This window comes from Ischnura elegans, chromosome X (assembly GCF_921293095.1).
Source record: "Ischnura elegans chromosome X, ioIscEleg1.1, whole genome shotgun sequence".
Taxonomy (NCBI): Eukaryota; Metazoa; Arthropoda; class Insecta; order Odonata; family Coenagrionidae; genus Ischnura; species Ischnura elegans.
The window spans coordinates 28956958-28984956 of record NC_060259.1 but is presented as its reverse complement, the minus strand read 5'-3'; the positions used below and the strand labels follow the sequence as shown (position 1 = coordinate 28984956).

Here is a 27999-nt window from a genome sequence, read left to right as displayed (position 1 = left end):
CAAAGTTATTTAGACTATTCAATGGCATTCAATTTAAAAAAAACAGTTACATTTATGAATAAACACTTAAAATGCAGCACCGAGAGACTAGCCAGTTTATCACAGTAATGATCTTCCATACATCTTATTACATCAGATCATATAAGATAAAAAATATCCTTTGGTTCATAGCCTAAAGGCTATTTCTTTGATAATATCCAGTCAATTATTTCTTCTCGCCGGAATTTTCTTTTCCTCTTACAGTTAATCCACGGGGTGTAGCGAACCCCGGTGCGCCTACTTTCGTCAGTCTCCACAGCATTCTATCTTTCTGACTCAGCTTAGCCTGCAGCTCAGTCACCTCCTACAATGACAAGGAATTTTTTAAGAGAATAACCATAAATACAACATTTAACAATTCAGCTGATGGTTGAGTTTATGCCATAAATATTTCAGCACAGCCCCAGAGATTCCTTCACCATAAAAATCGGAGCACATACACAAAAAGGTGCTTTAAGTAAGGAAACATCACAGTAATACCCAAATAAATAAAAATAAATTACTGAATATGTATCATGATGAGGTAAACACTAGGAGTACCCTCGCATATATATATATATATGTAGCTCAATTGAAGCAACACACCCTATTTCTAATGGTTGAGTCATTAAGTATAAAACTCACTACACAACCAAAATTTCAATTTGATAAATAATTCAGAATTACTGTATTAATATACTAGTAGGCCACCCAGAGTTGCTCAGGAATATACTACCTGGAGAAGTGGGAAACTTGGTATTCAAGGTTACATAGCAGGAATTTTAGTTGAAGAAACAAAGGATGTATGGTGATGGTAAATGTATACATATACTTACCTAATAAATATAAATTCAGAGTGTAGGAAATAAGGGGATAAGAAAACACGGCAGAAAAAAGGTGAGGACAAGTTTCTGTAGTACATGGAAAAAGCAAGATAACTGGGGGTAAAAAGTCGGCGTGCATAGACATCAATCATCATATGTACGTGAGTAGAATAAAAACGTTGTATGCACGCATATCTCAGCAAAAAGGTTTGCACCAAGAGGATTAACAGGTAAGAGTAGTACCTTTCGAGTGATGTTTTCCATTTGATCATGTCAAAAGGTGTGCCTACCAGGCAGGATGTCCAACTGAAGAAGTTGTATGATGCGACTTAACAAATGGAAATGAGAAAAATTACAAAAATGGCATGCCTGATGCAACCAGAAGTAGAATTGCGGGCTTGTGGAGCATGAGATGTACCTATATACTAACTTTGGTCACAATTCATGCATCAGTATGGAAACGCAAAGCGAACAGACATTCTCTTTTACATGTATAAGAATGTGATTATTAACCCGAAAAAAATCCTTGTAGAAAATGAAGCCTGAAAGGAGTGAATTAAATGAGAATATCCACAAGATGGGTCACTAACGCCCAGGATTATCCACCTCCACATTCTAATTATTTAAATTGCTCAAATAAACCAACTTATGGGCATCATAATGGAATTGAAGATATAAACCCTAAAATATAAATTGAAAGATGATTTACTTTAAATCCATAAAAAATTACTCCATTAAATACAATGCTTTTTGTGGAAAGTACATCAACTTCCTTGGCCTATTCCATTCCAACAAAAAAATTTAAAAAATTTCTTTGCTAGCATCTTCTCAAGATAAAATTCATTGCATCAACTGTGCATATGATTTCATGCAAATTTCAACTAGGTTAAATCTTTTTACCAGAAGGTTTCAGACCCATGGAAAGTGTCATATGCAATTACAGTCAGTTAAACCTGCGTTACAGAGCCTATTTTTCCCATTAGAACATCTATATTAAATATCCATGTCTTTCAACACAATGGATTGAAGCGATAAAAAATCCAAACAAATATTAACATTTTTTTCCATTAATGTATGAATATAGAGTACAATCCAGCCTTGCAGTAATCTGACACATCAAGTAATCCGACATGCAGGGTTGGCAACCCCCTTTCTGCTAACACAAGTAATTTCATCAATTAAAAAATATTTCAATGCATAGTAAGTATTTGTTTTATTATTATGCGTGTAGGTCTTTGTCAGTTCATAATTTGCATGAAGCTTTGGTTACGTGACCGCAAGTAAAACAAGTTATCTGAGAGAATAAGATCAGGCAGGTGCACAGTGAATGTAATGTTGTTGTTACATCCAGCAAACGAAGTCAATATTAGCGGATTAAACTCAGTGTTTGGCACGTCGCTGCATGAGTCAGGCTGTCATTAAGAGCTATAACACCAAGTGACATGATTCTATTATGCTAGTGCTGCCTTAACCACTGTGCAGTGAACACGAGTCTTAAGCCCTTCTACCTCTCACCGCGTGAGAATAGCAAACTGGCCGTGTTTTAATGTGAGAGTGTGCAGTACCATCTTAATTTTTAATTGTGATTTCAGATGTCAGGCCTTGAAAAATGTAAGCATAAAACATTAAATTTGTGAGCTAAAATGGAAATACATAATAAAGAAACTTGACAAGAACTGAATTGGCAAAATACCATGGGATTGCATATGCTACTACTTTCGGACAATGACCCTGGCCACCCGAATGAGGAAATATTAAAATCAAGACCATCTTGCACAGGTTATGTTCTTGCCGACTAACTGCACTCAACTTTTACAACCAATAGGACAGAGTGTGAAACAATACATAATATCACATTATAAAAAGAATCTTTAGCGCAGAGTGACAGTAAAAAGTAATGACACTAAGAAATGCCTGAAGTAAATAAACCTATAAGATGTGGTTTTTAATCTTGCTAATGCATGGCAAAATGTGACCTCACAAATGTTGATTTTTATCTTTGAAGAAACTATCGTCGCTTCTCCCCTTAGCTTCCAGAGACAATGAAGATAAGGTGATAGAAAAATCGGAAAATGGTGGTGGTGATGCAGTCTTCAATGCTGATCTTAACCTGGATCCGCCCAAAATATTTTTTTTGAGATTAATAATTGATATTCTAGGGATATGCCAAGGGTCTCTTTTTTACTATATTCTGAAAATATTATATCGATCGGTTGTGTAGTTTCCGAGATACAGGCTGTGACATAAATGTCACATTGGGCGGATCTATTGTCTTTTGGTGCAAGGTAATATTTCCCCAGATAAAGCAAATATTTTTTTGTATTTGTGCTGCAGAGTGCATTCAAATGATAGAAAACATTTATTTAGCACATATTATTATTTATTTGCACTACTGTCAATCTTTTGTTTACATTTAAAGTAAATTATTGAATATTTAGCAATATTTTCCAGTGTTTCATATTCCGCATTTCATAAATTTTTCGATGTAAAGCGTGACGTTTCAAAAGTGTTCAAATTTTTTTGATTTTTTCAATGTAATTTCACAAATGTGGGGTATATTTAAATTTATAATGTTTATATTATAAACTTGTTAAATACACACCAAGAAAATTATTTTAAATTTATGTAAATTTTTCGTCAGGAGTGTTATGAAATTACAAAATCTTGAATTGACACAATCAATGGATTTGTTGAAGGTACATATAAATAATTTTTTTACGTGGCGAATAAGTAAAACAGTTGAAAATGCATTTCCCCATTTTGCAAAATATATAGAATAAACATATTTGAAAAATATCCTCACATCACATTAGAGTGCAATATAGAAAAAAATTGAATGAAATATGAATCAATTTGTTTCAAATAAACTAAAGATTGATTTAGAGTTGAATGCCGGCGTATTTTGAGTGGTTAGCAGAAAAGCAATATTTGTCCATATTACATGTATCGCATGCAGTGCGATTTACGGAAGCGCAATATTCTCCATCACCGCGACGCAATCTTTTATTTAGTATAACATGGACTAAATGATCATTAGCATCGTAACATACTTCTTTGCCTGCCTCCGATGAAAATGAAGTAGTGTGGCATCTTGGCTTCACACCGATATATGGCCAGTTATGTTTGCTCTATTACACGCTCTAATTGTGACATGCAAGGACCAGATTTCCGCTTGTGAACAGCTACATCCAAAAACCATAAGTAAAGCCATAAGCCACAAAAGCCATTTAAATTAAAGCTTCAGTGAATGCAACAGAGTGTAATAAGAGTGGAAAGTAGTCATGAGCAAGTAGTACTTTTTGATCTGGTGGCGAGTATCTAATCGAGTTGAAAACTACTTGTAAGTATCCAGTCCAGTATGGTAATTCGTGGACCAGGCAATACAACAATGCATACTCCAATATATTCTCATTTTTCTGACCCCAAAGGTGGTTAAAAAATCATGGATCCATCCATCCTTAACTTATAGTTTAAAATATGAAAATACACAGCCTTGGTAACTTTTCAGTGGAAAATTATCTATTGGTATGACGCTTTTCGACGCTGAGGTTCCATTCTCGAGTACACACAAGGATGGATGGATCCATGATTTTTTTAATCCAGATCCGGATCGGATCCTGATAGTTTCACGCTAGAGTGCATGCATATACCATACATTGAGTTATAGCTACACAATTTTCATTTCAACATGGATTTTCACAAAGTAAAAGCCGAATCAATTGAATTCAGTTTAAAATGTCTTTAAAGGTAGTAGGCATGCAGACATTATTTCTCGCAAAAAAGAATTCATATGCACATATTGAACCATTTCAGGCTTAATTTTGTGGAATATTGCTATATCCATGATAAAAGCACAAATGGTAATTTCCACACTATCTCTTTTTTCAAACCTAAGCACAGTATTAAAAATTCAACTGAATTAGCAGAGAAAATTTCCAATATAGTTCCCCCTTCTAACGCTAAACTTATTTCTTTCCATGTCACTAAACTGTTCACTTCCGTTCCGGCTGCTGAAGCCGCTAACTTGACCCTAGATTTATTAAAAGTTGCTAAATGGAGTTGGCATCACTATATGTATTTTTTGCAAAATTATACCTTCAAGTTTTTTGTGCACTGTGTTTGTTTCCTGTACATTTCCAATAACATGGCATTTTCAATAATCTGGCTATGACACAGCTACATATGTATCAGATTACCAAGATCACCCTTTATTCGGATAATTTTTTACTTTATTATTTTGCTTTTCCCTTATTTACAAACTCTTAACATTAAGAGTTTTTATTAGTTCTGCAGTTGAGGCATAGCAAGAAGACTGATCTAACCATGTGAGACCAATCTTTGATTCTGATTTCTTCCCTGATTCAGATCCTGCATTGCTTCAGCAGAAACCGTGCTAAGGAAATTTGTGTTAAGAAGGAGATACCTGTGTTTGGTTTTGGAGACTAAAAATTGCACCTCCACTATGAATTCAACCCTCACCTCTCTAACCAACTTACAAGCAGCTTAAAGCAGTGATTTTTTTACTGCACTGTCTCAACAACAGAATGTCTTTGAACACACTAACATCAAAATTCAAAGGATGCAAGTTCAGAATAAAAAAAAATCATCAAAAATATCAATTCACAAGACTTACCTCCTTCAGCTTCAAGTTTGCTTCCTTCAACTGCACAAGATACTTGATTTTCTGCTTGTGATTTTGATGCCCCAGAGAGGCTGCCTGCTGCAAGGATATTTCAATGAGTTCCTTCTTAGTTTTATTTGTCACAGCAGTTAATGCTTGGCGTTCTTGCTCATATTCTTTAAGTTGTTCACGAAATGGGCCAATTAACAATTCCAATCCTTGAATTTCATCATTTTTGGCCCCCAATTCCCTGAAAAAGGAAATATGTATATTGTTTATGCACAAAAAGCCAAGAAAGAAAAATCTAATTTAATATTACTAGTAAGCCCTCTGAAATCATTTGTTAAACCCTTTCATGGGCTCAAATCAAATATTTAAAAATAATATTTTCTTTAAGGTAGAGCAGTGGAAAAAATTAATGCAAATCTCATTGTCGTCTGCATGTGGCCAGCTCAGGAACTTTGAAAACGTACATACATTTTCCAAAAATGCGTCCTAATGTTCTCATACAACTGGGAATTTTCAAACTACACAACCCTAATACAGGGAAATTCGATCATATACATCGCAGTATAGCAATTTGTAAAATATCTAACTGCGAACTGGAACAGTTTTCTGAATAATTCTTTTGCCCATGTCTCACCTAAAATGTAGTTTACTCTAAGAGATATCTGTGAACACGACTGACATATTAGGAATCAAAACTGCTTGAGAGCACAACCACTTCAGTGGTGTAGTGGGCAATGTATCATGCTAAGGACCTGAGATTCTAAAAAACAAATTTTCTTGACAGATAATCAGGTGCTGCACAACACGGGCAATTTTGTAGTCTTCAAAAATTAACATTTACTAGCACCGGGCCCATAGGATGTCATATGACTATTGAATTCTTAAGTGCCAATCTGTTGAAATTTAACAACGAGTTTGCATAACAATTCGGGTAGTCTATGAAGTGAATTTTCACTAGCTTTTCCATGTAATCCACCCCATTACAGTGCTCCTCACCATTAGCAGCATGTGCAATGTATCTTGGCCTATCATTCATCCCATTTCAAGAGCAAAATTCCTTGACGTTCAGAAGAGCTGTGTAAGACTAGACTATCTAGCCGCCTAAACTCTTCAGTTTTCAAATTTGAAATTTTGGGTTCCATGTGCGTACATATTTCATTTGAAACATTGAGAAGATGATCGAGTGGACACAATTTAAGTTTTACTTAAATATTCTGACAAAATAATGCATATTGCACATTGCTAAGATTTAAAAATTCCTTTATTATCAAAGAACTAACATTATCACTATTAATAATATTTTACTGTTGCCATTGTTTGCTGGTTATTAATTCACTACAGATGATTTCTAACACTGGACTTATTATAAGCAAGGGAATTTAACATCAAAAAAGCTGTTATAAGACAAATGTGTCAGTATGTATACCAGTTCATCACATCTACAAAACCGTTGTACATTTTGTGACATTTTAAGTTCAAAATACTTGATTACGAACCAAAATGCTGCAAATAAAAAATGCATAACTCATTATCTTTACGTAGCAGTGAAGTGAATTCATTCTCACGACTCCAGGAATGAATTTTCGTGGCAACTATTTTTCTATTTTCACATATTTTATGTTCAAAGATGCCATAATGAAGGTAAACCAAATTTTAACAGGGGAGAAGACATGGGAAAAGCATACTTACGAAAATATAAGGAAAGAATTCTAGGTAGGCTCTTTTATGCATTATCATAACTGTGATGCAGTTGATTGAATTTCTCTGGTACAAGGGGCATGTAGATCCCAGGGGTATAAGAACATTATGAGGTTTCAGATACCAACAAGCTTTGTGTTAAATTTTTGTGCCACCATAAATAAACCTCTCGGTACAGAAAAGTGAAGAGTTTTCAAACATATTTGCAAGGGGAGTTTCCAAAATCCAGGTCTCAGGATTCAATCAAACTTTGTCATGTTATAGTTCATCTGGTATTGTCCTCAAATCACCCCTTACATAGGGTTACATAACCAATAGTTTAAACAGAAATTCAAACACAACAAATGGTGTAAAATCTTTTCAGCAAGCGAAGGTTAGCAAAATCAAAATCAGTCCCACTAAAGGAGTGTTAACCAAATACATATATGGACACCTAATTTCCTACACACAAAAGAATATTTGAGAAGTAAAAAAAAATATTAATTACTAAGCTGATTTGTGAACTAATTTTTTATAAATACTGAGAAAAAAAAAACATCTGATACACACCTCTCCAAGGTACAGTTTCTTTCCTGGGACTCAAAAGTTATTTCCATCACTCTACCGACAGCAGTGCGAAGGTCAGCCAAGTATTTAAGGACCAATCTACTACGAGAATCTGAAACCTTTAACGGTGAAGATACCTCCTGGGTCTCATCATCAGAATCAATACTAAAGTTATTTTTGATTTTTTCTAGCATGCTACTCATAGATTCCTCAGCATTCTCAATGAGATGATCGTGACTCTTTTTCAGGGCATCATATTCCCAGTACACTTTGTCGGCACGATCTGCAAGTGCATCATAGGCGCGCTTATGATTATCACATTGTTCTTGAACTGAGCATAGTAACTCAGTGATCGTCACATGCTCCTCTTTTGCCTCTTTACATTGTGCAACTTGCTCTTCTAACTGCAGACATTCCTTAGTCTTACTTTCAAGAGCATGCTGAATGGAAGATAGATCTTCCTTAGAGCTCCTAGCAATATTTTCTAGCTGCTGGCATTCTTCAGTTTTATTAGCCAGGGCAAGCTGTGCAACAGCTACTTCCTCCTTTAGCTTGGACACTGATTCCATGCTATTTTGCAGGTCCTTAACCATTTCATATATCTTGGAAGACATTTCAGTGTTCTTGAGCTTTTGAAAAGCCAACTCATCTTTCAACATCACTACTTTAGTATGAGATTGGTAGATTTCTACATCTTTTTGTTTCATTTCCTCCATGTATTCAGTCTTCTGATTAATTAATAAATTTCCCGCAGCAGTCAGTTCATCCAAACAATCAGTCAAAGTGCAGATATTGTAGCGCTGATCAAATATCTGGGACTGAAGGCTCTGAATTATTTCTTTAAGAGCTTCTTTTTCTGCTTCAATATCTCTCAACTTTGCTTCATAGTTAGGGATCACATCTGCGAGCTCCTTAATTATCTTCTTTATTTCATCTTGCTTTACATCCTGGCTCTGAATTTTATTCATTTGTCTGAAAAATATAAGTTATCATTAATATTACTATAACAAAATAATGAGGTTCATTAACTACTTTACAAAGTGTCCCTGGCAGTTTTAACTAATTTAAGTCTAAGAGTAATAAACTTTACATACGCTATCCCATGCACTGATTCAATTCCACTCAGGAAACATACAATAATGAGGTTAGCCATTGATTGGTTTCAAGTTTGCATCAAAATAGAGACAAACAATAGAATTCTCTTCCTCTAAGTTTAATTTAATTACATAAGCTGGGCACCTCATTAAATATGCAAGGTAAGAATTAATCACTTGATTAGAAAGGAAATAAAAGAATGCATATGAGAGAAAAATAATACATGCATTTTCCGAATAAAGCCCTTGTTTCCAGTAACCATGAATCAGTGACTGCATGATATGTAATTGTGCATCACACAGCGGTTCTTGGAAACCTGGGTTTAATATAGTTCAGATAACAGTTCATTCAAAATGTGGTTTCCATCAGAAATGTATGTGATAGTTTTTATTTTTCTGTCATGAGTTTACCACACATTTACCCTAACGATTTTTTCCCCATATTGAACTTTTTGCACTTCAGCATTATTTTAAAATACATACCACCACAAAAAATACATAAATGAGTAAACAAACCAATCATACTTGTATATTTAGCTTAATAATACATGATATATAATATTAATGTGGTATAATAAAAAAGTGGAAAGCCTTTTTTATACAGTGCCATGGAGTAATTCATAGTGCTCAATCCAAAGTTGTCAAGTCCTATTTTCCCATTTAAAATAGAGAATTAGTGATATAATGTCGCCTAACAGGTAACTTGCTACTGCTTTGTGTGAATTAGTTTCTTGAACAGTGTGACTTGCAATGGTATATGCAGGGTATGAGCTAATACAACCCATCACCGGCTTTGGACACCCAATCAAGAATGAGAGATAGAACTAATCCGCTCCAGGGAACATGTTAAGAAATCAAGAGTAGCCTCCATAGAAGCTCAGTATATTGCTAAGATAATTGTTCCATTTTTAAGTATTTACCATTCAGTCATTTCCTATCATTTACATGCTATCTTATATCAACTTGGCCAATGTTAGTCCTCTCAGATTCGATCGGACAAATTTGGCAGGGATTTGGGAAAGGGAAGTCCAGAGATGTTGGAAAAGTAAAGTTTATTACTTATAACATTGCACTTAGCATAGCGACTGCCCACCCGAGTCCAGCTCTGCTCCTCCTTCACCTTGCTTTTATCCCCAGTCAGCCGTTTGTCGTAATTCGGCAAACGGCGTTGCATTCACATTCCTTCGGGAAAGGTGGATGGCATAAAGGGTGGGGAGGAGGCATCTCTGCGAGGGAGGGGGCCGTTGCTGCAATTCGGCAATCGGTCTTTATTGCTCATTCCATCAGTGTGAGGAAAGGAAAAAGGTAGATGGGACAAGAAGGGGGGAGGTGACAAGGCATGAATGCTGACTATTACACCAAATTAATTTTTTAACCCATGGAATTCTTAGTCGCACAGCTGGCCAGAATTTGTAGTATCATTTCCCCTTTCCAAGCAAGAAATTGTTTTTTTTAATAACCAGATGCTTGCAAGCAGTGTATCATAACAGAGTGACATTAAGTGTACATTCAGTCCAGAAATTTCACAGAGTAATGATAATCTTATATCAACTTAGCCAAATTAATTTTGTAACCCATGGAATTCTTAGTCGCACAGCTGGCCAGAATTTGTAGTATCATTTCCCCTTTCCAATCAAGAAAATGTTTTTTTTAATAACCAGATGCTTACAAGCAGTGTATCATAATAGAGTGACATTAAGCGTACATTCAGTCCAGAAATTTCACAGAGTACAGGCGGTCCCTGACTTTCGTACACAATGCGTTCCCGAAAACTTGTACGAAAGTCGAATGTACGAAAGTCGAACCATTGACTTCCATACTAATTAGGGGTTACGTTCCAAAAGAGCGGAATATGCGCACTAAAACCTTTTTTTCGCAATTTTATTTCAATTGACTCAATTTTAATAATACGTCAATAAAACTCCTCAAATCCTCTAATTTCATTTGAAAATACGCTGAAAATGAAAATAAAAGTTTAAAAAACAAGAACTCTGTTGGCTATCGAGTGAAACTTCCTCTTGGCGTTTAAGCTGACATTCCACTTATTACGTCCACTATAAATAAAAAGACATATCAAGAAGCATAACAAAATGTAGTTGTTGATTTTAATTTTTACACCAAAATTCGACATTCGGCAGGTGAAATTCGTGATCGCGTATATTTCGCATGTTATTCAAAAAAGACAAAAGACAAACGGAATTCGGCTGATATTTCGTGAAATATCGTTGCTGAAGGTGTACATGAATTAAACAGCATTCAAACGAAAAAAACACAATTAGAAAGAAGATCTTACTAGTTTTATTGAAAGCTATTTGATGATGTCTAGTCACCTTCTTTTGAAAAATATCTCCAATGAAGGCTTTCTTCTTCTCTTGATAAAGGAGCCTATAGCAAGCAGTCTCTCTCCCAAATAAATCACCGAGATTAGAGTCAACTACCAACAATTCCCTTCATTATATACATTCGTGTTGTTCGCATATACTGCCATTTCAACCAATTGAATGTTGGGATGCACAATAAACATCGCGGGAATTTTAAAAAAATTACAGACCAACGTCCGAAAGTCCGAATTTAGCGTACGAAAGTCAAGTAAAAGGTGTCCATTTTGAACGTACAAAAGTGCGAATTTTACTAAAGTCGAGGACCGCCTGTAATGATAATTGGTTCTAAATGGGAACCCAGTCATTTTCCCATCAAAAATTAATATTACATTTAGCCATTTTAAGCAATAGTATTAGCAATTTAGTGTGCCTAATTAAGCATGCTAGTTATCTAGAGAGCTGAAATAATTTAGAGATAACATTTGTGCAAACTGCAACACATCACTTTGGGTGCTGAATGCACCTTGGGTCCACAGAGTTTCTCTTTGAGACAATTTATTTTTCTCTATAGATGCAAGTGCTTTCATAGACCAGTCTTTGAAAAACTGGCTGTTTCACCCCACCATCAACTAGTTATGAAAAATAAACCAGTACAAATAGCCAAGAAAAATTTTGCGTGGTTTCATGACTACATGAAAGGATAAAATAGAACAAAGTTTGTCAACATTCGAGTCGGTGGGTTTCGTGCTTGGATGACTTGACATGGAATGACCCAGTTGTCTCCCCAGCAAAGTTAACACCTGGGAAATTAAGCCTACAACCAATAAGATACTCGATTCAACACTTCTGTGGCAACAGATATTGTTGCCTCTATTCCAGTATTGTGTGGATGTAATTTAAATTTATCAGTCTTTTTGATTTCAAACCAATGAAATTGCATTCGAATTGTGGCACCATTCCACCGGCGCTCGACTATTCCCTCGATTCTCGCCCTAAGCTTCCAGAGGACGGGGGAACCTTCCAGATCGCCCTTCCAGAATGTTCGGGCGAGGGTTATATAAATACGTCGATGCCAGCAGCCAGGCAGTTCTCGCGAAGCCAGCGACTCACCAGTTTACCTTGTATTGTGAGGGTGCCTCAATAATAAAGTTCCTTCGTTACCCGGCGCTAGTGTTTAATTTAAAGTGCCTTCTCCCACACTGGTGACCCCGACGTGATCGGCTCATCGTAATTTTTTGAAGGTACTTTTTTCACGTCAATCATTGCACACGCAATGGAGGAGCTTCAACGGCAGCTTACTCTATTCAAGCAAGAAAACGAAGAGCTGCAGCAGAAAACTCAACTTGCGACTCACGCCAACGCAGGAGAGCTCGACGAACACCAGACTACGCGCACGCTAGGCGTTCACCACGTGACTCCGAAGCTTCCACCCTTCTGGCCTGAAAATCCTATCGTCTGGTTTGCCCAAGTGGAAGCTCAATTCGCTCCGTCGGGCATCACTCAAGACGCTACTCAATACGGGTATGTCGCATCTCATCTTGACTCCAGATGGGCAGCGGAGATTCAAGACATTCTTACTAATCCTCCCAGTGAAGGCTGGTATCTTCGCCTGAAAGAAGATCTTATTCGGCATCTCTCGCTGTCAGAAGAAAAGCGGGTTAGGCAACTTCTCACTGAGGAAGAGGTAGGTGAGTGGACTCCCTCACAGTTCCTACGTCATCTTTGTAACTTGGCAGGAGCTACCAAGGTCCAGGATAATCTACTTCGTACACTATGGCTGCAGTGTCTTCCAGCAGCCGTCCAAGCAATTCTCCAAGTCCAACTGAACCTACCGCTGGACGAAGTCGCCAAGCTCGCGGACCGTATCATCGAGGTCTCTTCTCCGAGCGTCCCCGCCGGCATCTGCGCCGCTACTAGCACGCCGACCAACGATCCAATTGCATCGCTAACGAAACAGTTGCAGAACTTATCACAGCAAGTTGCTGCTCTTCAACTAAGCTCTCGCTGCAATCATCGGAGATCTTGGTCCCACGGCCGCTACTATACTGCCGACCACTCAAGATCCCTTGCACCTCATTCCAGTTCGAGCTCCTCAGCAGTCCGAGTCTGCTGGTACCACCAAAAATTTGGGAAAAAGGCTCGATGCTGCACGACGCCCTGCTCTTACGAGGCGGAAAACACCAACGGCAGCTGCTAGTGGCGGAAACTGGCTGCCAACTCACGGGAAGCCGCCTACTTGTCACAGACCAGGTCAGTAAGCATAGATTCCTCGTCAACACGGGCTCTGATCTGTGCTGTTTCCCGCGGTGACTCATGAAGAGTCGCTTACCTCCTACAGGATTACACCTCAGTGCCGCCAATCAGACGATCGTCCGGGGACCTATGGTTACTTACCACTGCAATTGAATCTTGGACTCCGCCGCGATTTCTCCTGGCGTTTCATAATTGCTGACGTAACCATGCCTATAATCGGAGCAGATGTCCTTGCCCAATACCAGCTGCTACCTGACTGCCGCTTCAGACGCCTGATAGACGGCAAAACTGGGTTTTCTGTATCCGATGTGCCTGCATCTTCGGATCCGTTCAGCATAAAGGTTTTGCAATCATTGTCACCGTATCAGAAGCTTATTGCTGATTTTCCAGGATTATCTCGCCCCCCCGGTATCCCGCGGGAGACTCGCCACAAGACAGTCCATTACATTAGGACTACAGCTGGACCACCAGTGTCATGCAGCCCGCGCCGCCTGGCTCGAGAGCGTCTTGCCATCGCAAAAGCTGAGTTTGAAGCAATGATCCGGAACGGAACAGCTCTTCGATCAGAGAGCCCATGGGCATCACCATTACACCTTGTCCCAAAGAAGAATAATGGTTGGCGCCCATGTGGCGATTACCGTGCCCTGAACGCTCGCACCATTCCGGACCGATATCCAATACTGCATATGCAAGACTTCGCAGCCAACCTCCACGGAAGAAATATATTTTCTGTCCTCGATCTCGTAAAAGCCTACACCCAAATTCCCGTCCAGCCTGCTGACGTGCCAAAAACAGCCATCACAATTTCTATTTATGACTTATGGACTTCGTAATGCCAGCCAGACGTTTCAGCGATTTATAGACGAAGGGCTCCAGGGCTTTGATTTCTGTTTTCCATATGTGGACGACATCCTCATCTTTAGTTCTACCCCAAGTGAGCACGAGAAGCATCTAAAGGCAGTCTTCCATCGATTGGAGCAGTACGGCATCGTGGTGAATTTCTCAAAAAGAGTGCTCGGCTCACAATCAGTGACCTTCTTGGGTCACCAAATCACAACAGACGGCATACGAGCCCTTCCTGAGAAAGTTGCAGCCTTATTAGAATATCCAAAACCCACGAATGCACGTGCTCTACGACGATTTTTAGGAGTCATGAATTTCTACCACCAATACCTGCCGCATGCCTCAGAGTATCAGGCCGCACTACACACGGCCCTTTCCGGACTTCGCGGTTCGCAGAGCATTGAATGGACACCGCCTATGGGAAAGCTTTTTCTGATTGCAAGACTGCCATCTCCAGGACGGCAATGCTGGCGCATCCCATTCCTGAGGCAACCCTCGGCTTATTTATGGACGCCTCCCAAACCGCCGTAGGCGCCTGCTTACAACAACAAGTCGACAGTCGTTGGCAACCCCTGGGCTTCTTTTCCAAGAAGCTCACCACTGGACAGTCTAAGTGGCCGGCATATTACCGTGAACTACTGGCAATTTAATTAGCGGTAAGACATTTCCGACACATCCTCGAAGCACAGCACGCCATTATATTCACTGACCATAAGCCACTGTGTTTTGCATTCCATCAACAGGGAAATAAACTTCCTCCTGTCCAACTTAACCACCTCACCTTCATTGCTCAGTTTACAACGGATATTCGCCACATCAGCGGATCAGAAAATATCGTCGCAGATGTGCTTTCCCGGACCGACGCCATTAATCTGCCACCAGTTGATCTAGCCTCTCTGACGGAAAGTCAGCTTGAAGATTCTGAACTTCAAGAAGTACTCGGTGGGAATTCATCATTGCATTTGCAACGAATGCATATTCCTGGGCTAAATACAGAAATCTACTGTGATATGTCAACTGGTCGCCCCAGACCATATGTCCCAGCACCACTTAGGCGGCAGGTTTTTGAATCTCTCCACAACCTTAGTCATCCAGGTCCTAATGCCTCAGCCAAGCTTGTTACAGAGCGTTTCGTCTGGCCTCTTATCCAACGAGGTGTCCGCGCTTGGAGTCGAATATGTGTTGCTTGCCAACGAGCCAAAATTACCCGGCACGTCTCTTCGCCACTCGGACACATCGCACTGCCGTCCGCCCGTTTTATGCATGTTCATCTGGACATCATTGGTACACTGCCAGCGGCCAATAACTTCCACTACTGCCTCACAGCAATAGACAGTTTCTCCCGCTGGCCAGAAGTATATCCCATGGAAAGGATCACGGCCGAAGATGTCGCAGACGCTTTCACCCGGGGCTGGATTCCAAGATTTGGCTGCCCACAGCGCATAACAATGGACCAAGGCCGCCAATTTGAGTCGAAGCTATTTCATGCCTTATCTGTATTCACAGGTTCACATCGCTCTCGATCATCACCCTATCATCCCCAAGCAAACGGCATGGTGGAGCGGCTACACAGACAATTAACGGCAGCGCTTATGTGCCATCCCGGTTCATCTTGGTACGATGCCTTGCCATTAATTCTCCTCGGAATGCGGAGCGCCTTCAAGGAGGACTTACAGACATCTACTGCAAAGATACTATACGGTGAGCCACTAAGGCTACCTGGAGAATTCGTCCTACGACACCCCGACTCCGAGCATCCCTTGGATATCACCCAATTCGTGGACCGGCTTCGACAAATTACAGCTCGTCTGCGCCCTGTTTCCACATCACGACACGCCACACCTGGGACATTCATCTTTAAGGAGCTTACCACATGCACACATGTCTTCTTAAGAGACGACACAGCGCGTGGCAGCTTAAGGCCTCCGTACACCGGGCCGTATCATGTGATCAACAGGGATAGTAAGAATTTCACCCTGCGAATTAAAAACAATAATATTATTGTTTCTATTGACAGGATAAAACCAGCTTTTATTTTGGCCGACGACCTTCCTGCGGCTGACCCCGGAGGCGATGCGGTCTCTAAGGAGCACTCATCCACCTTATCTTCACCGGACAAGCCACCCACGGTGACGACGCGATACGGCCGCCGAGTGCATTTCCCCGATCGCTACTGCCCATAGCTGTTCGCATTCAACGGACTTCCAGTCTCCGCAGAGGGCTGGTGTGGCACCATTCAACCGGCGCTCGACTATTCCCTCGATTCTCGCCCGAAGCTTCCAGAGGACGGGGGAACCTTCCAGATCGCCCTTCCAGAATGTTCGGGCGAGGGTTATATAAATACGTCGATGCCAGCAGCCAGGCAGTTCTCGCGAAGCCAGCGACTCACCAGTTTACCTTGTATTGTGAGGGTGCCTCAATAATAAAGTTCCTTCGTTACCCGGCGCTAGCGTTTAATTTAAAGTGCCTTCTCCCACAGAATAAAACAAAAATAACTCTGAAGCTTAGCAGCATAACCAAAAGAGTATCCGTTCTCCTAGCTAGCTTAAACTAATGACATTCACAATAATTTATACATCTGATCAACTACCATAATTGCATATTTGTAATTATATTCCCAATGACATAGTTCACAAATCTCTCGGATTGTTTGACCACCATAGAAGTTTGATCATCCTTCCCAGAGATCACTTGGAATGACATGCTAACACAAAAATGATATAAAGGAAGTGTACCAAGTAATTCTGATAATTTCAGGACTTTCAATACACATGACTGAAAGCATTAAGGTGATAATGGTCCTTGACCCAAGCTCAAGTGATAAGTGTAGCTAAAATCTCTGGCATTTGTCCAGGATACAACACGAAGGTACACCAAAATGCACCAGTGAAAATAAACTTCCATCCATACCGTGGAATGTATGAAGATTAGGTGGCACAACTGTTACTACTAGGGATGAGTCGATTCCACTTTTTTTCGATTCGGATTCCAATTTCGATTCCTTCAAATCGATTCCCGATTCCGATTCCATCGATTCTTGTTCATTCTAACTGGTGGGATTTTGATTTATCTGTAGCATCGCTGTCATTAAAATTTAAGAATTGAATGGAATGAAATAACTAGGGATGGACGGATCCAGGATTTTTGGAGCGAGATCTTTCGAATCGGATATTTTCGAATCCAAATGCATTTTCAAATTCCTGCCATTAAACAAAGTCATTATTCGTTTATTGTGGGTACATTCAATCAATGGAATGCTTCTTAGATTTTCATTCACATTCTAATATTTTTATAAATTAAAAATTATTTTATGGGCTTTCAAGCTGTTTTTTAAAAACATCTTCACATACTCAGGGCCTAAACTGTTACGCTTGGGTTTGGAAATGAAAATAGGAAAAATCTTAGGATGAACCACTGACCAGTGGCGTAGCGAGAGGAATATAAATATAAAAAACACAATTACTTTCCTTCATAAAAGGAAACAAAATATTTAAAAATCATGAATTTACAAAAATGAATCTTTGAAAAATGAAGTTTTTCTATTATGAAGGGCGTTAAAATTAGTTCGAAACCCTCTCCTTTGTACCCTGTTGTTTAAAAATTTTCCCCCTGGTTTTGGATCCCCCCTTAACAAAATTCCTGGGTACCCCCCTGCCATCGACTGAATTCCAATTTTCCTCACGCACGTTTCCCCCGAATTTTACTTTCTCATCACTTACGGACTTGTGTCTCATCCGAAAATGCTTCAGTATGGTGAGGTGGATTTAGCACATCCTCGGGATAACTTACGCCACAGTGCACGCACATGGCATTCATTGGTTCTCCTTATCTCAGTGGAAATGTTTACACGCAAGACATTTTTATCGGCGTATCATTAAATTGAATTGCAACTGTGCAATTAGCAACACAATTAACAGTATTTAAAACGGCATTAACGTCATGTGTGACGAGGTGCTCAACCGCTTAGCATGAGGAAGAAGTGGGCAGCAGAAGCACATAAAGGAGAGGTGGAGGGGTGGCGTAGCCAGGAATTTTGTTCGGGGGGATTCAAAACCAGGGGGGAATTTTTTAAAAAACCGGGCACTAAATAATGGGTTTTAAACTAATTTAACACTTTTTATAATCGAAAAACTTAATTTGTTAAAGAAAAATTTTGTAAATTCCTGATTTTTCAATATTTTGTTTTCTTTTGTGAAGGACAATAACTGTGTTTTTATATTTCGGGGGGTGAGGTCCGGACCATCCTCATGGCTACGCCACTGGGAAGGAGCACGTGAAGGAGAGGTGGAGAGGAAGGAGCCCGCTCCCTCCGTATTTCAAACAACAAGGCTACAAATGAGGGAGTCGGACGAAGAAATCAGATCTTGCTTCAGTGACATCGTTGCCTTCAAAGCGAAGCCGGGCGCGCTACGTGATATATGTAGTTGGCGTTTCCAATCCGTCTCTAATTGTTTGAGGGGTTAATGCTGCGCTTGTTTCTTTGAAAATTATGCTGTTTGGACAATCAGTAAAGTGTAATTGTAGAATTGTAGATAGAAAACTGAGTGGCAATCAATTAGAGCTGAAAAATAAACAGAAATATCGTCAGGAATGCGTCTCGTTTGGTCTAATACTTTTTTAAATCCCGTGCATATCATCTAATTGTCGAAGCTATCAAGATATCTTCGGGCCCAAAAAGTCACTCTCCTAGCATTTGTCGTCTAGAAACAGAGAATTGAAGCAGGTAGGCCAAAAAAGGTCAGTTGGTGAGGCGAGTTAGGGATGAAACACGCTTCAATTGTTTTCATGTGATTTGATATTTTCCTTAGAAGACAATGATTTTTGGTCCATGTGATTTCGGATACAAAAAAAACAACAGAGGCTCGGGCTGGTGGACGGCCGAGGGTGGTTTTCTGAAATCTGCGACGTAGTTACTTTTGACGTGGTTATTATCCTACGGCGCTGAAATTCCTCCGATGATTGTTCAATCTCTTGGGAAGAGTCACACTATGTGCCAGTCGTATTTTGCCTTTTTTATTTTCTGGCTGAAAATCCTGGCCACGGCTGAAATTCTGCTCGCAACCTCTGCGAGAGCTTTCAAACAAAACGGTTCATGAGTAGGACAAGAATCGCATGCGACGACGCATTCGAAGAGAGAATCGGAACTCTTTCCACCCTGATGGGGCGTTGCATTCACTGAATCTATTATTTAAAATTTCGGATCCAGATCCGATGTCTTCCGCGACTTTGGATCCGATGTATCCGATAAAGGGCAATATCCGCGGATATTTGGATCCGAGGTATCTGATCCGACCATCCCTAAAAATAACAATAGCCGCGGTGGCTACATTCTCGTTTGGCCGCGGTGGCTAAACAAGAATGTAGCGTTCATTGCGTCCATACACACTAGAGCAGCCTGGCGGGTGCGCGGTGGCGGCCGAACGCAACCTGTCGAGCCCGCCCGGAGGCCGTGGCGGCTTGTGCCAAGCAAGTATCAACTTCCTCAAGGGTTGCATTGATGAAACTGGGCAATACAAACGCGAATGTGTCTAATTTTTTTATTATTGAGACAGACGCGTGTTAGTCTAAAAAAGTTACGTATATAAAAAAACCCGCTCTCAGCGCGTTCTCAGCATAAGAAACTTTTTTCACAGGAAAACTCGCGTTCTGCACGTTTTTATTATCATCAGACTTCAAATATCATTCGAAAATAAAAAAAATATATTTCGATCTATTATACTTTAAAATTGGTGGTCGAGATGAATTCTCCGAATGTGATTCATAATCGCAATACTTTGATTTTCCGTGACCAGCGGCTAATAAAAGAACGGAAAACGCATGCATTGCTTCCCGATCCCGAGGTTTCCAATTTTTTTCTCTTAGAGTTGCTCATGATCACGCGCCATTTCAGGGTTCGTCGGTTTGTCGCTCTTGCCGACATTTTCATGTTTCCGAGGCCGCTTAGGTATGTTAGTCGCAGCACCCGCGTGCCGGGCGTATCCTCCGCGCGGGCAAGGCTGACACCGCGGCCGCTTAGATGTGTGGCAGCCTTTGTGCCCCAAACTATGCTCTATTCTCAAAACATTTATCTTCCTGGAATCGGAATCGACTTTAGGCGATCGATTCTCGATTCCGATTCCGTGCCCGAGAATCGGTGGAATCGAGAATCGACATTTGGAATCGACTCATCCCTAGTTACTACCATCTTTTGAGTAACGCAAAGAACAGTGAAATATGGTGTTATCAAAAATTGAGGATTTTTGATGAGAAGTTATCTGCCTCCTGAATTTTTCTTTATTCAGTACCGGCAATTCGATACTTGAGGCTGGACAGTAACTGGATATCTAAGCAATAACTGCCCAAGACTGGACCAACAAGGGATGGGCAATGTACATATTACGAAAATAATAATTTAACAGGAACATCAAAATGAAGATAAAAATTTTAAAAATAGCAAAAAACTTTAAAATTTTTAATTTTAATTCAGGGCAATTTCAGAACACTTCAGCCATTGGTTTCATGAAAGTCTGCAATTAATTTAAAAGATACACTAACAGAGCATGCAGAACTAGGGTAGAAAAACTAAGGAAGTCTTGCCCATAACACTGGAGATGATAATAATTTCATAGGAAGTCAAACATAAATACTAGCTAGAAGTAGGTAGAAGAGTAGAAGTAACACAACATTTGGGATGAGAGGAACAATAAACAACTGGTTTAAGTGACTGAAATCATCACTTTTTCCCATCATTGCACATGCATTTACTATTAATTGCAGGACTTTCACACCCCAAAATGTGCAAATATACTTACGCTTCTATTCTTCCTTGTAGTTTCTTTAAACTATATAGGCTCTTGGACCTGGTCTTCTTAAACCATGCACATCTCGAGCATGGTAAATTTGCAGTTGACTCTACAGAGACCATCTCTGCAGGTAGCTTAACAATGTTACATTCACAATGCCTGTCACGTCTTTTAATAGCATCAGTCACATGTCTTTTAGTACGTGAACAACGAACACTTTGGCTCTGAAAATGGATGATCATGGTTTCCATTAGTAGAAGTAAAAAAAATAAAATTTTTAAAAACATTAAATTTCAATTCAATCTCACTTATGATGTAATAGGACATGACTGTGTACAGAGGTTCAAGCCAGATCAACCAGACCTTAAAACTCAATCACAAATATTTAAGTAAACTTTAGTGCAGTATTATGTACTTCTTCGTGAAAAAGGTAAGGGCCAGTTTTATAATGCCACATTAACATCAATCATCCCAAGATGTACCCATAACCTCAGTACAAAAATAACTATAGCACAGAAATTTTTTTCATCATGATGGTAAGCTAAGATAGTGGCCTGATTGGAAATTGTTAATTTTCTTTTTTACACTCGGCAAAATATGAAAGTGACGTTAAAAAAACCAGCTCCAAGTAAGAAAAATTATGACCTCATTCATCAAGCACTTAGTACAGATTACCCATGAAGTTATGCAAAGTCTAATAGTGGTTGATTATGCTTCCCTTCATTAAGTGTACTATTCAACCCTTAAAACTACTGAAAACTATTCTCAAATCTCGGCATTCTAAGCCCTCAAGGTTCACACCCAGTGGTGGTTGGGAGTCTTAGCGATCCTGAGAGTGATGATGGAGTTTCCTTCTGGTTGGTAGGGTAAAAGACCAGACTAAGATGAACCAAAAAAAGATAGTTGAGACTAGCTGAAGCAAATGCAATTCATCTAAAAGAAGGAACTTATAGAACAAATTTCCAGTGCTCCAGGTTGGTGGTTGAGCATGAGGCTTACAAGCTAATCCTGGTAAAAGGCATTACTACAAATTCCAATCAACTGCCTTAGACAATAGAGTCCAATAAAGTTTCCACTGCTGTCCCAGAAGACCATGAATTAAGGTTAGGGATTTGATTTTGGCAATGTAGAATGTTCAGTCAATGGTAAGACTAGACTTCAACAGTGTAAGATGCTCAGTGCCCAAAAAATATAGAATTGGATTTGCTGCCCTCCAAGAGGTGAGATTGAGTAATGACAACCATAAAACATGTTATATTCTAAATAGGAGGAAACTAAGGAAGAGCAGCAACAGTATCTACGTTGGACAGAATCTTAAACACATTGCTGTAAACTTTGATCATGCAAACAAACACATGCATGCAATTAGAGTCGTGGCAAGGTTCTTTAATATTCCATACTATGTCAAAATATATAGTACTTAGTGACTTGAACGCAAAAATCAAAGCAGAGGAACAGTTCAAGGAAGTAAGTGGAAAAGAGAGCTTACATGGAGCAACAAATGCCAATGGGTTTAGACTTAAGACATGTAACTGCTAAGGCTATGGTAAGGTAGAGTAAATACTCAAGTAAAGCTGAAGACCTTTGAATGGCAAGGCAGAGAATCCATTTCATTACATGGTAGTGGAAAGGAGGCATGTCTTTGACACAATGGCAGCAGAAACTTTAAGAGGAGCTGATGGAAACAGTGATCATTACATAATATGCATAAAATACAAGGAATTGATTGCAGTTATATTGGCAACAAAAGGAGTAAAACAACTGAAACATAAAGTAGACAAGGAAAATCATTAAAAGGTGAAAAAGAAATACACTGCTTAGGTACCTCTGAATTATTGGCCATCACTAAATCACAGCTTTATTTGAGTAAAATTTTCACTTGTTTACATTCTGTCCCCTTTTTTAGATATTGACTTGTGAAAATCAACGCTAAAAGGCTTTCGGCATTGTTTGACAAGCTCTAGAAAAAAATGGAGAGCATTCTCAGTGCTAAAACTTGAACTGCAAGTAGATTTTTAACCCTTTCACTGCTGTGAACGTACGTGGTACATTCGCACAGCAGGCTACTGTGAACGTACTTTTCCTTCTTCCCTGCCATGCACTTTCACCGAAGTACTTCGAAGGGTCCCTAATCCGGGACCCTTTCCTCGACATGCTCACCCTTGCTGTCCCCTCTCTTCAACCCTCTGAGCGGTCCTCCCTCCCCAAATGTGACCGCTCTGACTGCATTTTGAAAATCTATCAATCAATGCGATCATCAAAAACTGATCGTTTGCATCGCACTCCTGCCAATCAGGCAATCAAGGACGCCTTTGAACTATGTTTCTGTGATGAGAAATAATTATTTTGTTAACTTTGTAAAATGGCCATTTTCCGGAGGTTCGCAGCCACGTTTTTAGCAAAGTTAATAAAATCGTTATTTTTCATCGCAGAAACATGGTTCAGAGACATACTTGATTGCTTGATTGGAAGGAGTGCGATACAAACAATCATTTTTAGACGATCGGATTGATTGGTAGATTTTCAAATTGCAGTCAGAGCAGTCTTTTTCGGCAGGGAGGCCCCATGCTCGAGGGTCCAAGAGACAGGCCAGCATGGGTGAGCTTGTTGAGGAAAGGATCCCAAATTTGCGACCCTATGGAGGGTGTACCACGCCCATCCTGTAAGTACCCGCTCCATGGCCCAAGGAAATGCATTTTAACCTTTATGCCGCATGTGAGGAGTGTGTTTTCGGAGATTGAACAGTAGTAAAAGGGTTAAGTATTCAACTCAGAAATAACATTTTATTTGTGAGTCTCGTTTCCTTCATTAAAATTTATGGCATTAAAAAGTTCGTATTGACAAATTTTTTCAATTTTTTGCGGAAAGATTTTGACTGTCTTTTATGATAGAAAAATTAAAAAAATGGTTTCCAAAAGTTCTTTTCATGATAAAAACACTGGTTTTTAAAATAGTATAATATCTTTTAAAATAGCTTCCAAATTAAACTTTATGCAAACCACGTTTTACATCAAAACTTGCCCAGCCACCCTTTTAAAAATGGCTGCTAAAAAAAGTATGGATAAGTGTAAATTTTTTTCAAATGGTGTTTTGTTATTGTCTACTTGTAGGGAACCAATGATTAAAAAATCAGGATAATTAAAAATGTCGAGCAACATTTCCTGGGTGATTTGAAATGGAATGACCCATTCAAGACAAGATTGATGATTGAAAGTAATAATAATAATTGGCAATGATTCAATTGGCAGTCTCCATAGGCAGTCTGACAACACTTAGGCCCGTATCATAAAAGTCCCCTCGAAGCCTCATTGTCATCAGGAGGAGGAGATACGATATCATAAAACCGACCTCAACCTCAAAAACGTCGAATTTTGAGGCCAGCCTCAGCTCAAACTTTGAGGTTAGATTATTGTCGGCTCAAAGCATTTGAGGTGACTTCCGCCATTGCGAGAAGATGATGATTATTCATCCACGATTATTAAACTCTTCCGTTATTTTGTGCCAGCATCTTGCCTTACTTAAAACGGACTCCGCATCCGAGCGCTTACACTCAATTACGTCCTTGTACTTGACCACCAAATTGCACAAAATTTCCTGCTCCTGCCTGGCCATGCGCTCCGACTTACAAGGGGAATACACGACCTTCGGGTGGCCGATTGAGCTCAAATTTTCTGATTCGGCAGATCACGGCTATCAATTAAATATGCCGAAGCAAGACGACGCACTTCTCAAAACTTTTCGAGAAAAAAGCAATTAAAATCTTAAAAAACGGGTCTACGGTATATATCCGGTATTTCCTTACATATATACTTGAAGACAGCGGTGGCCCAGTGGTAACGGTGGTTGACTGTGGACGTAAGGACTGGGAGTTCGATTCTCACTCACGGTACTTCTTTTATTTTACTAAATTCTTCGTTTGCAAGTTTCGGGATACTACTCGAACAAACGGAGAACGTGTTCTTTCCTCCGCCGCATCGACTGCCCTGTATTTTTGACGGCATACACGTGTCATTAATGCTTACGAATAATTTTCTCAATCAAAATCCCAATGAAAGCATAATCCGTCGATAGGTTGGATTTCCCTCCCAATTAATAATTTAAATGTCATTATTCTGACCCCACCCCTACAGAAGACAATTTACACTCGCAATACCCTAATATACCTAGAGAGAACAAATAAAGACAAAATCGCCCTTGGAAAGGCTATTATATAGCCCTTGCTTCATTTCCTACCCCTTTCAGCACTTATTATTGTTAAAAAAAATGAATTAAAAATATTTTCATTGAGCTAACGAAGATAAGAAAACAATCTTTAAAAATGCAAACAATATAATCCTTGAATAATAAAATAAAAAAAGGACCGTGAGTGAGGATCGAATTCGCCATCCTATTACATCCACAGTCAACCACCGTTACCACTGGGCCACCACTGTCTTTGAGTAAATGTAAGGAAATACCGGATATATACCGTAGACCCGTTTTTTACGATTTTTAATTGCTTTTTTCTCGAAAAGTTTTGAGAAGTGCGTCGCCTTGCTTTGGCATATTTAGTTGATAGCCGTGATCTACCGAATCAGAAAATTTGAGCTCAATCGGCCACCCCAGTCGTCAGGTCGTGTATTCCCCTTGTTAGCCATTTCTGTTTCTATTGTTGATATTGGCGGGTATATCCCCGGCCGCATTCAGTATATCGCTACTGCGCATGTCTGCGCAAATACGATTCGAAAAAATGAACATGGAACAATGCTGGAAGACTGTCAACTCTGAAACCAGAAACATCGTCCTCAACAATGCGTCATTTCCGCTGGCTCAAACCCCTCCTCCTATGAGCCGAGCTGGAGGAGACTTTTATGATATGATGCGATCGAGGGATCTCCTCGTCGAGCTAGGCCGGCTTCAAACGAGGCCATCCTCGACTCAAACTTCGAGGGGACTTTTATGATACGGGCCTAAGTTTGGGAGAGAGAGAACCCAGGTGGAATGATAATTTAAGTTCAGGGTAAGTAAGAGTTGGAGGGTATCCCCATCCTTACTCTCAAGTTTTTAAGCAGTATGTGGCCACATCCACCCATAGAGTGCATTCAAGACTCAAGATGGTATGTCAATGCTCCTGTGTTTCATCAGCAAACTATGTGCTCAAAAGAACTTAGATCTGTCCACCACTGCACTTCTGAATGTATCATAGCTTGAGTTTACCTCCATTCCCCAATACTACCCTCAATCTGGCAATTCTCAAACTCTCCCTTGATCCCTGTTTTCTAATGGTGGTAATTATGACTCAAAGTGCTTAATACCCTGATCTCATTTCAAAAGTTACCAAATTTACTACCTATAATCAACTCAAACACATCAACAACTCCCTTACAGATTTAATTCATTTTTAACTTCAATAATGATGACAATGACTCATTTCTCAATTCATCTACACCTAAAGAAACAAAAAGTGGCCTCCCCCTTCACTGCCTTGATTTCCCTCAAAGCCTTGAACTCACCATTTATCACCAGGAGAGAGCTAAACAATTGTACTATTTAACTGATTATGACATAAATACGCCGAAATGCTTCACGAAATTAAAAATGAAACTGTGTAAAATCACAACTGAGACTCCATCCTTCATGAGCTGCTACCTATTTTAGGTGAAGGCTCACACAATGCTTCTAATACTGATGGTTAGACTGGCCGCATTATTACTACATGAATCAAAGAGAACTCCCGCAATTCGAATGGGTTACCAAGAAAATCCTGCGATTGCCAAGCGAATTGCCCAGATACGACCATAGCAACCTTGTGAACCCAATAATCCAGACAAAGCAAAAGCCTTAAAAAAAAGGAATATTTCAGCAATGATTTCGAAAAAATATAAGTAATGCTTTCACCCAGTGAGTTATAGAAATAGGCCTGTGTTTTCCGCACCCACTTCCAAAACCTTGCTCCCTACCCTAATCGTGTATAATATAAAGTTGGCGGGCTGAATTCCAGAATTCACTAGCTCTATGGTCCCCAGAAGAAGATATGCGACAACTTTTTAAAACTTCAACAATTGGTTATTCCTAAGCCATTACAAACTACTACTCCGATGCCTTCAACAGCATTCAGTAATACACGATTTGTGCCGCGGAATTACTGCATAAAAACACACTGATAGTTGAGTTTCCAAACCTAAATATTTGGATACGTAATCGTGTAATACATCGTAATAATAAAGAAGTGATCACTACTAACACAATACTTTTTAAAAACTTACTCGATGTAATCCAGGACTGTTCTTCACTTTAGAATCATTACTTTGTAAACTTGACCTTCGCTCGGGCTGAAATAGAGCGTAACACAAGAATTGATTGAACAACATATAATGCATATATAAGATGAAACGAAATGGAAAAAAACATGAGAAATATTATTGAAACCCCACTCATAGTAATAAGTAATCTAAAAGCTCGATAACATTTACGAGCACCATCGCTCTTGCATTGGAGATTTTTTCCTCAGACACTTGGCAAATTGAACATCTCACAAAAATGGAAATAAGAAGATAAGAGTTCAACTTGCCACACTTAGCTGAGCTCTAAGGAACATTCTGTTACAAGATACTATACCACGAAGACAATTTAAACGAAATAATAACTCACTGATTGTGAACATATCTTTGGCGTGGGCTGCTTCGGAGATGTAAACCTTTCACTCCTATCGAAGAGGCCGAGAGGGAGTTTTTCGCATAATTTGGGTTCGTAAGTGCCCGGTGGAGGTGCACATCCTACATGGAAAAATGATCAATTTAAATTCCACTTCCACAGACGCGCTGCAGGAAATGTGAAGGTAGTTATAATTTCTCACCTGGGACCTCGTTAAAACGACACAATTTTGCACGCGGGAAGGTCGTCATGGCCAGAAAATTTTGTATAAACGGTCCTCACGATTAACTGCCAAACTTGAATTCACTTGAATTAGTCCACCACCACGAATACAACGAATCACAGCCCGGCGGGATT

General features: G+C 39.6%; 1 protein-coding gene across 1 annotated transcript; it reads right to left on the bottom strand.

Annotated features, from left to right (window-relative positions):
• Window positions 1-5: 5 nt before the first annotated feature.
• On the bottom strand, window positions 6-27987 carry LOC124171441 (hyaluronan mediated motility receptor-like). Its single transcript, XM_046550617.1, has 7 exons — window positions 27845-27987; window positions 27640-27764; window positions 27255-27320; window positions 21019-21233; window positions 7720-8688; window positions 5476-5713; window positions 6-343 (listed from the first exon to the last, which is right to left on the bottom strand). Exons 1-7 carry the CDS (start codon window positions 27891-27893, stop codon window positions 206-208), a joined length of 1800 nt encoding a protein of 599 aa, XP_046406573.1. The 5' UTR covers window positions 27894-27987; the 3' UTR covers window positions 6-205.
• Between the last annotated feature and the right edge of the window lie 12 nt (window positions 27988-27999).